Genomic DNA, 13657 nt, shown 5'->3' with positions numbered 1-13657 from the left:
TTACTGTTCAAATGTATCTACTCAAGCAGTTACATTTGTACAGCTTTATCATTACAATCAGCCATTCGAGGGCAACCACAAAGCTATGTGTCCCCCAGCTCACACAGTTATCCCCCCCTAGTGCCATTCTAACACCCTGACTGCCCCCAGCAGCCACAGTGTCCCCAATAGTCACTGTGACCCCAGCACCCAGAGCCTCCACACTGCCCTCCAGGAGTCATGGTGCTCCCCAGAAGCCAGAGCCCCCACAGTAGGCACAGTGTCCCCAACAGCCAGAGCCTCACGCTGCCCCCCAGTAGCCACAGTGCCCCAGCAGCCACAGCCCCTTCACTGACCCCAGTAGCCCTTTCCCCTCTGATGTTCTACTGTGGGGGAAAAAAATTGTACTCACATTTTCTCACTCCCACGAAGCAGTGGTAGCATCCATCATCTTCCTTCAGTGCCCTCTCCAGGGAACAGTATGTCACGTTCATCATCACATGTGCTGGCTTGAGCCGCTGCGTACAGTGGAGATCATTGCTTTGTGGGAGTTCGGGAAGGTGAGTATCGATGAGCACGGCATAGAGGAAAGGCAACAAGAGCCCGGCTACGAGCCTTGTGTTTGACACCCGTGGTCTAGTCTAACACTTTTCATATAGCAGCCCCACTGTCGCTAAATGCTACTTTCAGCGACACATCCTTGGCTTCTTCGGACTGCAGGAAGAGGTGTCCGTTGGGCTGGACTATCATTGGACTTCCTTCTCCTGGCCCTGCAATTCTTCCTGTTCAGAGGACCCTGAAGGGAAGCTCCAATAGTAATATGAATTTCTCTTTCTTTCTACCGTGTTGTTGTCTGCAGGAGCCAATACGATTGAAAACTGTGACAGAGAAGGAAAGAATCAGTGACTACTTAAATTGCCATATTGGCACTTTACGATAAAAGTGGATTTTACTTGTAGTTTCGGCACTCGGTCTCTAAAAGGTTCACCAACATTTCTATAGCCTATTACTGGTCTTGTGACATAGATGCAAACATTACCACAGAGACCAGGCCACAGAAGTCATGTATGTCACTGGGGACATGAGTGGCCATACTGGCCCTGGAAAAGGTCACGGGTTAGTTTTTAATTTTACTATATTTCCTGTTGACAATACATTTTTTTAAAAATCGCAGACAACCTTTAAACTCCTATGGATGCGTTTGTATATCACCCCCTCATTCCCGGACGGTGTCTTCTTAGCTATATGCCTATGTAGACCGTTTCCATGCAGCAAGTCTGGGAAATATTCCTATAGTTTTGCGTGCACTGATATTCTAGGACTTCAGAGAGACAAATGCACTTGGCAATGAGTTCCACATTTCTTCTGAAAAGGGAAATGCTGGTATTTACTCTAAAGTGCGCCTGGCCGTGCTGGTCAAGGGTTTATTTGATAAGGCAGGTGAAATGGAGAATGACGCCTCCCAGGTTTCTGTTGCTAGAAGTGGTGTCAGTTACCTATACAGAAGTGAAACTCCAGCCTCCCTGAGAAGATTACCTGGGAGGACAGACGCCGATCACTCTGCACCTATTATATGAAATATCTGGGCACCAAACAGATGAAGAAATGATGGCAAAGACTGAATTGAGCTTATACTGGATTGTGATTATAGGTATTCTGCTAAATGTTAAGTCTGGGGATACAGTGGAAGCAAATGCTTATGTTAACCTGTCATACTTCAGCTCCCAATACAACACAACTATAAGCAAGTATTGTGAGTGTGGCTTGTTTGGGCTTAACTCGCCTATGAGTGATGCCCAAGGAGTGGTGGGCATCCCCATATCCCCCAATCTGCAAGGATGTGATCCGAATACCAAGTTTTCCATCCCGTCTAAACCTTGGATTGCTCTCATTGAAAGAGGGAACTGTACGTTTTCTGAAAAGATCCTCCTGGCCGCCAGTAAAGGTGCACAAGCGGTGGTGATCTACAACGCCCCCCCCAGCACCGGCAATCAGACCATTCCAATGGTTCACTACGGTAAGCAAGTGCTTATTAACTCTTTGAAGGATGCTATTTTTCTGTCTGCTGTGAGTTGTCAGCCGCGGTTTATGTCTGCATTAATGATACACTGAATAATGCGGGGTGTCATGCTATTGTTCTCCGGGAACCATCTAAAACAAATACTTTTGGTAGTGAGAGGCAGCTCTGTGACCTGGAAATGCTCCGCACTTCTGTGTATCGCAATGGGTTTTGTAAATGCAAATTAACTCCCTTGCACATTGTGCGGTGACAAGTGCTTATTACAGACACTTAATTCCAGTGCGGGAAGATACTCGCTGCTGACAGCTTCCAAGACATGAAAGTGACGTTTGTTAACCCCTGCATTGCTAACCTGGGATATACAGTTTTGAATTCCTTGGTCTGCACAGTAATCACCTTGTGTCATTCAACAAATTGGAAGACGGTATTTCACCTTAAAGGAAATCTACCAATGAAATCCAGCATGATAAACCAGGGACACTTACTTACTCATTGATCCAGGAACTGTGATTGCTAATCTTATATGTGTTATCCATGGCCTATTTCCTTCTAAAATCAACTTTTACTATTATGCTAATGAGCCCAAGGGGCTACCCTAACCCCTCTGTTAACCTGACTTTACAGACTAGTACACCATCTTACTCTCTTCCCTGCTCCCTTAGCACTTGTCCAGTGAGCACTAATGTGCTGAAAAAACAGGGGGGAGGGGGAGACAGTGTAACAGTCTGTAAAGCTAAACTACAGAGGAGACAGGGTAGCCCCTCAGGCTTGTTAGCATAATTTTAAAAGTTGATTTTAGACAGAAGGAGGCCATGGATAACAAATATACGTTTCTCCTGATGGATTTTAATGGTAGATTTCCTTTAAGTACTTCAATAACAACTTGCTTAAGTTTTATCACTGTCAAAATACACTGAAACCTCTTATGGTGCTTGTCTTATGTTACGTGGACATGAATGTTGTTTTTTGGTCATTGTTTCAATTGATAACACACTGCCTCTGTATTTCAATCTGTCTATAGTTTGCATTGCCGAAATTGTAGAGCAAGTCCTATTCCTGCCCAAGTTTGTGGCTCAGGCTTTTCTACTTGTCACCACTTGTAAATAGAACTCACATGCTGAAGAGACACAGATCATAAACAACGGGATATGGGAGGCTTAAGGTGATTAATATGTATATTTCAACCAGAGTGAAAGTGCATTGAATTTTTTTTAAAAAAATCTTTATTTATCATTATCAAAAAAACTAGCAACATAGCCGTTAAAAAAAGTAAATAACAATAAAAAATGAATATATCAAAATTATATCTCAATCAGCAGTACATAGAAAGTTCATATTAAACTTAATGACTTACAATACAAATATTACAATAGAACTTCTATCTAGAAATGGAATCCCCATCACACCACACTTTCCCAAGATTGAGTGCCAATCTATAGAGAATCTTCTCTCTATGTCCTCTTCCTCCCCTAGGTTATATACATGGATGTGCACAAACTGAAGGCAGCATTTCAAGATTTTGAAGGTCCAGTGTGAACTTCAGCAGAACTGATGCAGACTATTTTCTCTTATCTCCTAACTGACGCTGGTACCAGTCACAAGTTAGATAGTCAACCAATTCCATTATTCTATTTGTAGAGTAATAATTGTTCTTACTAGCGGTGATAAGCCCCAAAGCATTTCTCAATGGAGTTGCTTTCTACTTGACCCTTGGAGACTTTCTCTAAAGAGTAATAATAATAATTATTTATATAGCGCCTACAAATTGCTCTTCATAAAGCATGTCAAATTGTTCCCTGTCCCCATGGGGCTCACAATCTAAACAACCTAACAGTATGTTTTGGAGTGTGGGAGGAAACCTACGCAAACACGGAGAAATCAAACAAACTCTTTGCAGATGTTGCCCTGGGTGCAATTCGAACCCAGGACCCCAGCGCTGCATGGCAGAAGTGCTACTCACTCAGCCACCGTGCCGCCCATCAGCCACCGTGCCGCCCATCAGCCACTGTGCCGCCCTGACCTAGACCAAGAGGAGGTTTCCTTGATGGTCCAGTTTAATCAAGAGTGAAGGGTGGAAAAACTAGTTAAATATCATAAATAATAAAAAAATCAAACATGACTTACATTATACTTGACAAAGCGTGTTATCTACAGTAGACTGGTACACTCGTTTCTTAATGACTTTCTAATTGATTTTGGTGTTTTCTGTGATAAGATAAGTTATCAACTATCAAGTGACTCTGCTACTTATATACATGACTGACCATGGTAAGTCCTTGGCAGTGAGTACTGAATGTACCTGATCTGAAGCCTGAATGTCCAACTGTTCTCCTTTTCCTATGGTTTAAGATGAATGTGTCTTGTGTTAATGGACATCTACCACCAGGATGAAGGATTGTACACCAAGCACACTGACATACTGGTGTGTGCCCCATTTTCTTTAAGAAAAAATAAGTTTGGAAAAATGATGCAAATGAGTCTGATGGGCTTCAGGTTCCCAGGGCAACTCAGGCTCATTTGCATAATTTTAAAAGCCTTTAAAAAAAACAGGGCATAAGAAACAAAGAGAGGAGCACACACCAGTATGTAGGTGTGTTTTGTTTACAATCCTTCATCCTGGCGGTAGATTTCCTTTCAATTAAATTTGTTGTGATTCTAGGCAGGGGCATATCTACGAAAGGCTCAGTCACATTGTAGAATTGCAGGATGGACGCCGTCCCAATGAGATTATGCACACTGTAATATATCTGTCCTCTAAGGTTGCACAAACACAGTTCATCCCTGAAATGATGACACATGACAATTACACTTAAAAAGAGCCTACCACCACGAATCTACCTATAAAGGTAGATCGGGTGGTAGGTGGATGTAAGGGACGTGAGGATAGCTCTTTTTAGAGCTAATCCTCACGTCCCCGCCAACTTTTGGGAAACTTTTATTGACAGAATATGTAAATTTAGTTATGCGGCTACTGGGGCGTGGAGTAGCCGGCGCAAGGCTACACAGCGTGGCTACTCCACGCCGCGGTAGCCACATTACTCCTCCTACCCTGTTGTGTGCGGCGCGCAGCTCCTCGTAGCTGCGCGCCCTCGTCCGATATGATGGCGTTCTGCGCATGCGCAGAATGCCGGCTGAGCAGTCCCAGCTCCGAGGCCGGAGCTACTGCGCATGCGCAGTAGCCGGCTTGTCAGACGAGGGCGCGCAGCTACGAGGGTAGGAGGAGTAATGTGGCTACCGGGGCGTGGAGTAGCCGCGCATAACTAAATTTACATATTCAGTCAATAAAGTTTCCCAAAAGTTAGCGGGGCCGTGAGGATTAGCTCTAAAAAGAGCTCTCCTCACGTCCCTTACATCCACCTACCACCCGATCTACCTTTATAGGTAGATTTGTGGTGGTAGGTTCCCTTTAATGATATCCCTAGTGATAATTCATATGAATTTCCCTCCACAAGGATGTATCACGTACAAGCATCATAATGTGTTTATGGCAATGGGACCGGCACCCTAGATGCATCAACAACCACCGAACACCACAAAATGCCACCCCATAAATTATTTATTTTATTTGATAAAGAGGTACATAAAAATACATACATGTTTTTACAGTTTGTGGCGCGATAAAGGAAAATACACATAGTACAAAAACTGCATTTGTACTAAAACTGTACTATGATATAAAACACTAACCAATAACATGTCTAAATAGAAATTCTACATTTTCATATCTGGGATATTAAGTCCTCCTGGTTTTGGGGGTATTAGGCATTAGAGGGATATTCTGGGCCTTTTACCTTGCTATATTAACATCACAAAGGACTTGTTGAGGGTTTTGATGTCTGTAGCAAAACTGATCATTGGATGGGTGGACCCATTCTGCTATGTTGGAGGGACTCCCACCTTGTTAGTTCTGTCAGTATTTTGGGAAATTAGGGGTGACAGTTTCCCTATCCAGTATTTGATGGACGAGTGCACCACACCCCAGAATTTTATTGAATTTTGCTCTGAAAGTAATAAGGGATCTAAGGGGAGAAGGTCACTTTTGGTATTGTTTATTTTACACCCGGACAAAGCCCCAAATCTTTTATATGTGTATGAATGTTCGGGACTGATGTGAGATAAAAAGCAATATATTATCTGCGAACAGGACTGTCTTTACCGTTGCTGGGCCTATTTTAATCCCTGGGATATCCAAAGCACCGGCGGTTCAATAGCCAGGTCAAATAATAACAGTGATAGAGGGAAGCACTGTCTTGTTCTTCTTTGTAGCATAATAAAGGGAGACCTATACCCTGGGTAGTAAAGAGGCGTTCGAGGAGAAGAGTACAGCGATTCTAAAAACTTCCTAAAAGCACCCTTATACCGAAATGATCTAGGGCAGTGGTGGCGAACCTATGGCATGGGTGCCGTGGTGGCACTCGGAACCCTCTCTATGGGCACCCTTGCCATCCCCCCAGCACAGAGTTCGCCAGACAGGACACAAGGCCTCTTGCAGTCTGAAGCAGCCCAGGACCCTAGAAGGAAGCTAAAATGATAATTCAAACTTCTTCTCTGTCTTTCTACTGTATTGGTGTCCTCAGGTGTGAAAGAGCAGGGAGTAATAAGTTACTGCTTAAATTGTTGCATTGGCACTTTGCAAAGAATATGTGGGTTTTGGTTGTAGTTTGGGCACTCGGTGTCTAAAAGGTTTGCAATCACTGATCTAGGGTATGGTCCAGCTACCTCCAGCGGATATTATTGAATGCCCGATCTGCCTCTAGCACTAGCCATGCCCTTTTACCCGCTGTCGTCTGCTGCACACGTACCTCATCCAACACAGTCAGAGCCTTCCGAATATTGGTAACTGCCAATCTCCCCCTCATGAATCCCACTTGGGAGGGCCCTATCAATAAGGGAAGCAAGAGAGATAATCGATGAGCCATCATTTTTGCAATCAATTTTAGATCTTAGTACACGAAAAAAAAGAGTACAAAACCAATTGGTAGAAGCCCCAGATACCATCGGCGGATTAACTACCACCAAACATTTGCACAATAAAAATTAAACCCTCTTAGGAAATGAATGAAACAACAATTTTATTGAAAAATTCACATAGTAACAATATTTAAAGCCACTGCAGGCTAACAGGTAGGTTAATAACTTACATAAGGTTGCATAATCTACCTGTTAGCCTGCATTGGCTTTAATTAAAGTCACACGCAACTTTTTAATCTTTCCTCCTTGCTTCATACATTATTGTTACTATGTGAATTTTTCAATAAAATATGTTGTTTCATTCATTTCCTGAGTGGGTTACATTTATATTGTGCAAATATTTGGTGGCAATTTTAGATCTTGGTTAATTAGAGAGAGAGAGAGGTCGGTAGAGATATTTTACTCCATTGCGCATGTCATAGGGTTCGGTATCACTATGCAGGCAGCTATAAAAGTTGCAAAAGACATCTGGGATCTTTCTAACACCATAAATTATAAATACCAGTGCAGTGCAGCAAAAAATACCAACTGAGAAAAACAATTACTACATTTAGACAATAACCAAACAAATAAATACAGTGCCAAATCCAGACCATTAATAAGAGACCAAAGAGAATAATAATAATAATTGAAAAAGATCCCGGAGCAACGAAATACTGGAGACCCCCATTTCCCACTGCAGACCACTAATCCTGATGATCCCTGGAGCAGACTATAGTACTGATCCCCAGAGCAGTGGAGACCCCAGAGTAAACAAAAATAATTATTACCTCTACCGGCTACTCCTCCCTGGTACATAGTGGACTTTCCTTTGCATGCCGCTCTGCTGTGTCCTCATGCTGGTTGTATGAGCCAGGGTCAGGACTTTGAGCAGAGTAGTGCCCTGAGCAGGAGAGCACCCAGGGGCAGTACAGTTCAGCACAAGTACTCATGCTCCGGGTCTTCTCCTGCAACAGTCATCACTCTGCTGTGTGTCCTGACCCCGGCAAATATCAGGACCCAGGAGGGGTGAGTACTTGTTACACATACTGTCCGCTCCTGTGCCAATGGCTACTTCAATTAGTTATGGAGGGACTCGCTGGTCTCTGCTGGTCAGAGGTTTTGCACCCCTGGTTTAAGGGCATCTCCAATGTTGTTTTTTTGACACACAGTAAGACTGCACAAACTTCACTTATTATTTTGTGCGTTAACTATTTTGGACTGCTGAGCTAACTGGCATTCTCATAAAGCACCGAACAGTGTGCACCCTCCTCCTATCACTCCATTATGAAAGCTAACATAGTAAATAAATGATGCATAGAGCTGCATAAACGAACAATGCACTGAGGCAACAATTCGGAAAGGACTACAGACAATACTGCTAAATACATATTCTGTTTGTTGTAGACAAAAGCCTTTCTAATCACAATGATGACACTAGATATGAAGACATTTTATATCATTGTACAAATAGCGCCTTGCAGGCTTTTGCGGTAACCTCTCCGATTAAAGGCGTTCTTTTAGTCTAGATACTAAAAAGATACGGATAAACAAGCCACACCAAGATACCATCCATGTACCAACAAATCAATAAAGTCACTTTCACACTCTACTGGGGGTGGAAGATAAAAAGTCATATTTTAGTAGAATTTAATAAACCACAGATGCTCCAAAAAAGTAGTTTTTGATTTTCATTTTATCTTTATTCTTCCAATATATATCATTCAGCCAATATTATCTTTTGCATTCTTTCCATTTGAAAATTCCTGGAATATTTCTCAGTTTTAAGTGGATCAAATCAACATATTATTATATGTTATGTGACCAGCCTTTCATTTTGTAGATTATTGTTGGTGTGCGTTCACTTGTGGCGTGGCTTGTAAACGCAGCACTACAGGTACGTGTGACCTAATTTTCCCGTGGAGAAGAAATGTCTCGCTGCAGCTCTGCATGTACGGCCAACTTAAAAAAAAATCCAAGGAATCCTAGGAATGTTAACAAAACTCTTTATTACAAATCATTCAAAAATATTCCCAGTGAAATGGCTGTGAAAAACCACTGTAAAAATGGCTGTGTTGTAGTAGATCCTGCAAATTGAAGGTTGATCATTTTCACTTTTATTCTTTGATTGCTGTTACATGATTTATGTCACGTTTTGAGCTTTGTACTCTGGACCTGTGTGTTCCGCATTCTGTACATCATTCACTTCAATAAAAAAGGATTGATATAAAAAAAAATATTCAGCACCTCGTTTTTATATGACTTCGGGCATATAAATCCAATGACTCACTAGCGCATTTGGTAAGAGTCATAGCACTTAGCATCTCAGAAGTTTAGTCTGTGCACAAATGATAAAAACTCCAATCGTGTCACTTTTGGAAAAAGGATCTGGCTCTGTCTGTTGAATTGTGCATCAGAGATTGGAGTTGGGATTAACAAATGGTTGTTTAGTCAATCTCCTAACAATTGGGAGAACACGATTCTCCTTACCCTCTTCATACAAAAGCATCTTTGAAGTAGCTGTTTCTACAAACTTTGAGTGGTTTCACATTGGCTTTTTTTTACATCAGTGATTTTTCAGATTGGTTTTCTCTTCCTGGTCCCAGTGATTTTTAACTGATGCCTTAGTATTCTTTACAATGGGCTTTTTCACACTTCAGCTTTTTTTTAACTGATCCAATGTTGTCAGTGAGCAAAAAGAACAGGTTGTAAACTAATCACTCATAAGTGAAAAGAAACTAATGTGTGAAAAATGGCATTGAAAAGAAAGGTTCAGTAAGGCATCCGTGAAAAATCACTGAAGCCAGGAAGAGAAAACCAATGTGCATGTGTCCATAAGCCAAAATAGGGTCAGTGAAAAATCATTGCTAAGATAAAAAAAGCCAATGTGAAACCACATTTACTCAGAGTTTTCAACGGATTACTTATTTTTGATATCGATGACCGATCCATAAAGGCTATTTATAACATGGCCACAAGATATTTTATGAACACAGAATATGTGTCAGACCATCTCTGGGACCTGTTCTCTGGAGAACAGGGTCCGCTGACCTCCTTCCAGAACCCAGCTGAATAGAGAGTTTCTTTGCACATGCCCAGCCCCTCTCCATTTGTGTCTATGGGAGTGCCCGAAAGTAGCTCCGCATAAAGACTCGGTGCTCTCATTGACAGAAATGGAAAGTTGGGTCATTGGACCTTTCTTGAGAGGTGAGACCCACAGGTATCATGTATTTGACATATCGGGACACATTTACTTACCCCTCCTGTTGCGATCCCCGCTGTGCATTGTCCGATGAGGATTCGGGTCTAGCGCGATTCACTAAGATCGTGCGTCCAATTTCCTGCATCTGTCGCTTCCCCCGCTGATGCCCGCCGGAGTTCACCTTCTTCTTCCCGGTGCATGTGAGTGCTGATCTTGCGACACAATTTGCTTTTTAAATTCCGCGGTTTGTCCGAATCAGTCAGGTTGTCTGATGTCCACGGCCCCCGATTTGTGTCCCATGCAAGACGGCAACGATGCGACACAATCCGATCGCGCGTGCCAAAAACCTGGGGTAATTCAGCGCAAAAAAAACATCCTTTGGATATGTAATGGATACAGAACATTGGAAAAACCTTCCATTATAGGTCATAACCAAGTTCCTTACTGTCCACTGTACATTTTATGGTGGGTTGTCCGGGTCCCCATAGCCTGCACCATGGCATATTTACGGCAAGGGTTTAAGGTGCCTTGAGACACCAATGCCCAAGCGATTAGGCAGCCAAAGGTCGGATCCCCCACTAAAGGCAACTGTAGGGGACCGATGGCAAGAGAAAAGAAGCAGTACTTGCTACTTTTGTCTTCTCCTTCTCTCATACACAGCATTCAAAAAGAGCAAAGAGGCAGTGGCTGGTCTCTCTCAGTTGCCTCTCTGTGTCTTGGTAGTCTCCGTAGTGAACACGTGACAAGCAGGATCCCAATACTAAGAGGCTGCTGCATGGCCAGACACAGCCAAATAGTGACATATGTCACTGTATCTGTGCCCCTTTTGACCTGTAACTGGACCTACAGACCAATAAAAATATCTAAAGGGACATAAAGTAAAAACAAAAAATATAAGTTCAAAAAATTAATAAATAAAAAACATATACTACAAATATACCCCAGAATGTGTTCCCTTCTCTAATTACCAATGTCACCCTACACTACACCCTGTTACCGCAAAACAAATGTGTAGTAAATCAAAATCTGTGCCATAAAATGCCAAACACTATTTAAATGTCTGTTTTAGAGTAAACTGTATTTTAAAATTGTGGTTTCTTCAACTTTTATATGCTGCAAAAAACACATGTAATAAGTGCCTCTGGTCCTGTGTAGTCATGAATCACTAATTACATTGGTCCTTAATCGAATTATATTTTATTGGTAGAGGTGTGACATCCAGTACCCTCGCCAATCCCGTTGTTTGCTTAAACAGATGGTTTTGTCCTCTGTGTCATGGCCTTATATGGTATTACAGATTCACTCCAATTTACTTCAATGGGAGTTGAGTTCCCTGACATGGCCAATACCCATAGAAGATGGAGCGATCTGCTTCTGGCTCCTTCTCCAATGTGTAGTTGGTGGCTGATGGCAACACTTGATTGTGGGCGTATCGCTTGTCAGACCCTTACCGATGTGATATTGATGACCAATCCCAATCAAAAATGGAAAAAAAACAAATAAACACTGTGCATGCATGTGGAAAAGTTTTTGCGCCTCAGGCCATTACCATCTTTAACCTCTTAAGGACGCAGCCTGTTTGCAGGTTAAGGCTCGCAACTTTTTTTTGAAATTTGACCAGTGTCTCTTCCTGAACTTTTGAACACTGTTACTTATCAAAGCGATTCTGAGATTGTTTTTTCCCCACATGTTGTACTTCATTTTAGTGGTAAATTTTGGCTGATAAGTTTTGCGTTTATTTACAAAAAAAAGAAAAAAAATGATGAATTTTTAGAAAAATTTGCCATTTTCGAAATTCAAAATCATCGCGTTTTCAGGCAGATCGATTTACCACCTAAATAACTTGCAGAATAACATTTCCCATTTGTCTACTTTTCATTTTCATAATTTTTGAAATGTTTGGATAATTTATTTTGACGTCACGCGGCCTACAAATCGAATAGCGATTTTCCGTATTTTCGGAATTGACTATTTTGGGGATAAATACTGTTTGAAATCAAATTTTACATATTTAGCAACAAAACCCCCTATATAACCAACCCATTTTCAAATCTGCACCCCTCAAACTATCAGAAACAGCATTTACAAAGATTGTTAACCCCTTGAGATCTTCATAGTAATTGAATCAAAATGGCGGTGAAATTTAGAATGGTCAAATTTTGTCGGTTATACGTTCATTTAGCCCTAAAATTTACACATTTCCAAAAGATAAAAAGAGAAAACTCACCATAAAATTTGTTCTACAATTTCCCCTGAGTGCAGCGACCCCCCACATGTGGACATTACTTGTTTTATGGGGGCACAGCGAGGCGCAGAAGGGAAGGAGCACCCTGCAGCTGCCAGGATTTTAGTTTCCTGGTTGCCCCATTTGAAGGCTATAAAATGTTCGCTTTTCCGTTATTTGGGCCATGTGACGGCATTTTTTTTTGCGGGACGAGATGCTTTTTCCAGTGTTACCATTTTGGGGTTGGTATCACCTATTGTTGAAAATTTTGGAACTTTTTTTGAGGTCATGAGTAGAAAAGCATCAATTCTGTACTGGATTTTTTACTTTTTTTTTTTTTCGTGTTCACCGTATAGCCTAATAATCCTGTTATCTTTATTCTATGGGTCGATACGATTACGGGGATACCAGACATGAATATTTTTTATTATGTTTTACTAAATTTGCCAAATAAAACCCTAATGTGGGGAAAAATCTATCATTTTTGCATCGCTGTCTTCCAAGTGGCATAACATTGTTATGTTTTTGGCTACAGAGCTGGTTGATGGCTTGCTTTTTGCGGGACATGTTGTTCTTTGCAACAATATCATTCTGGAGTACATATGTTTTGTTGATCACTTTTTATTGCATTTTTAGTGGGATATAATAGGTAAAAATCATAATTTTTGGCGGGTTTTTGACGTTTTTTTTTTACGGCGTTCATCATATGGGTTCAATAGTTATTTAGTTTTATTCTACGGATTGTTACGGACGCGGTGATACTATATATGTGGGGTTTGTGTTATGATTTAGACTTTTTTGAGTGTTATATGTCTCTTTATATGTTTTGGGGCTTATGGGCATTTTTAGTGATTTATAAAGTAATTTTTTATTGAAAAACATTATTTTGTACATTTTTTACATGATACACCATGGGATATGAACAAGCAATCATCTGATTGCTTGTTCTTGATAATACTCTGCAATACTAATGTATTGCAGGGTATTATCAGTGCCAGCCTATGCAGATGCATAGGCTGACACTTTGCCTTTAAGATGACGTCACAGACGCCATCTTAAAGGTAAACCCTCCAGGCTTCTCTGGGGTCCCGATCGGACCCCAGAGGAGCCAAAACAGCGATCGCCGCCCCCGAAAACGGTGCGGGGGGGCCGATCGTGGGGTAAAGACCCCCAGAAGGCATGTTAAATGCCGCGGTCGCGTTGACCGCGGCATTTAACGGGTTAAACACCCGCGATCGGAGCCCACTCCGACCGCGGGTGTTAGCCGGGGATGTCAGCGGTA

General features: G+C 41.8%; 1 protein-coding gene across 1 annotated transcript in view; it reads left to right on the top strand.

The window, feature by feature from the left end:
* The first annotated feature begins 1471 nt into the window (after positions 1-1471).
* RNF128 (ring finger protein 128) overlaps positions 1472-13657 on the top strand; it is a 113491-nt gene continuing 101305 nt past the window's right edge. The window contains exon 1 of the mRNA XM_072125936.1: positions 1472-1996. Coding sequence (XP_071982037.1) covers positions 1585-1996 — 412 coding nt within the window. The 5' untranslated portion in view covers positions 1472-1584. The remainder of the gene's footprint in view (positions 1997-13657) is intronic.

This window comes from Engystomops pustulosus, chromosome 9 (genome assembly GCF_040894005.1).
Source record: "Engystomops pustulosus chromosome 9, aEngPut4.maternal, whole genome shotgun sequence".
NCBI lineage: Eukaryota > Metazoa > Chordata > Amphibia > Anura > Leptodactylidae > Engystomops > Engystomops pustulosus.
The sequence above is the reverse complement of the archived record's forward strand: the minus strand, read 5'-3'. Positions and strand labels throughout refer to the sequence as shown.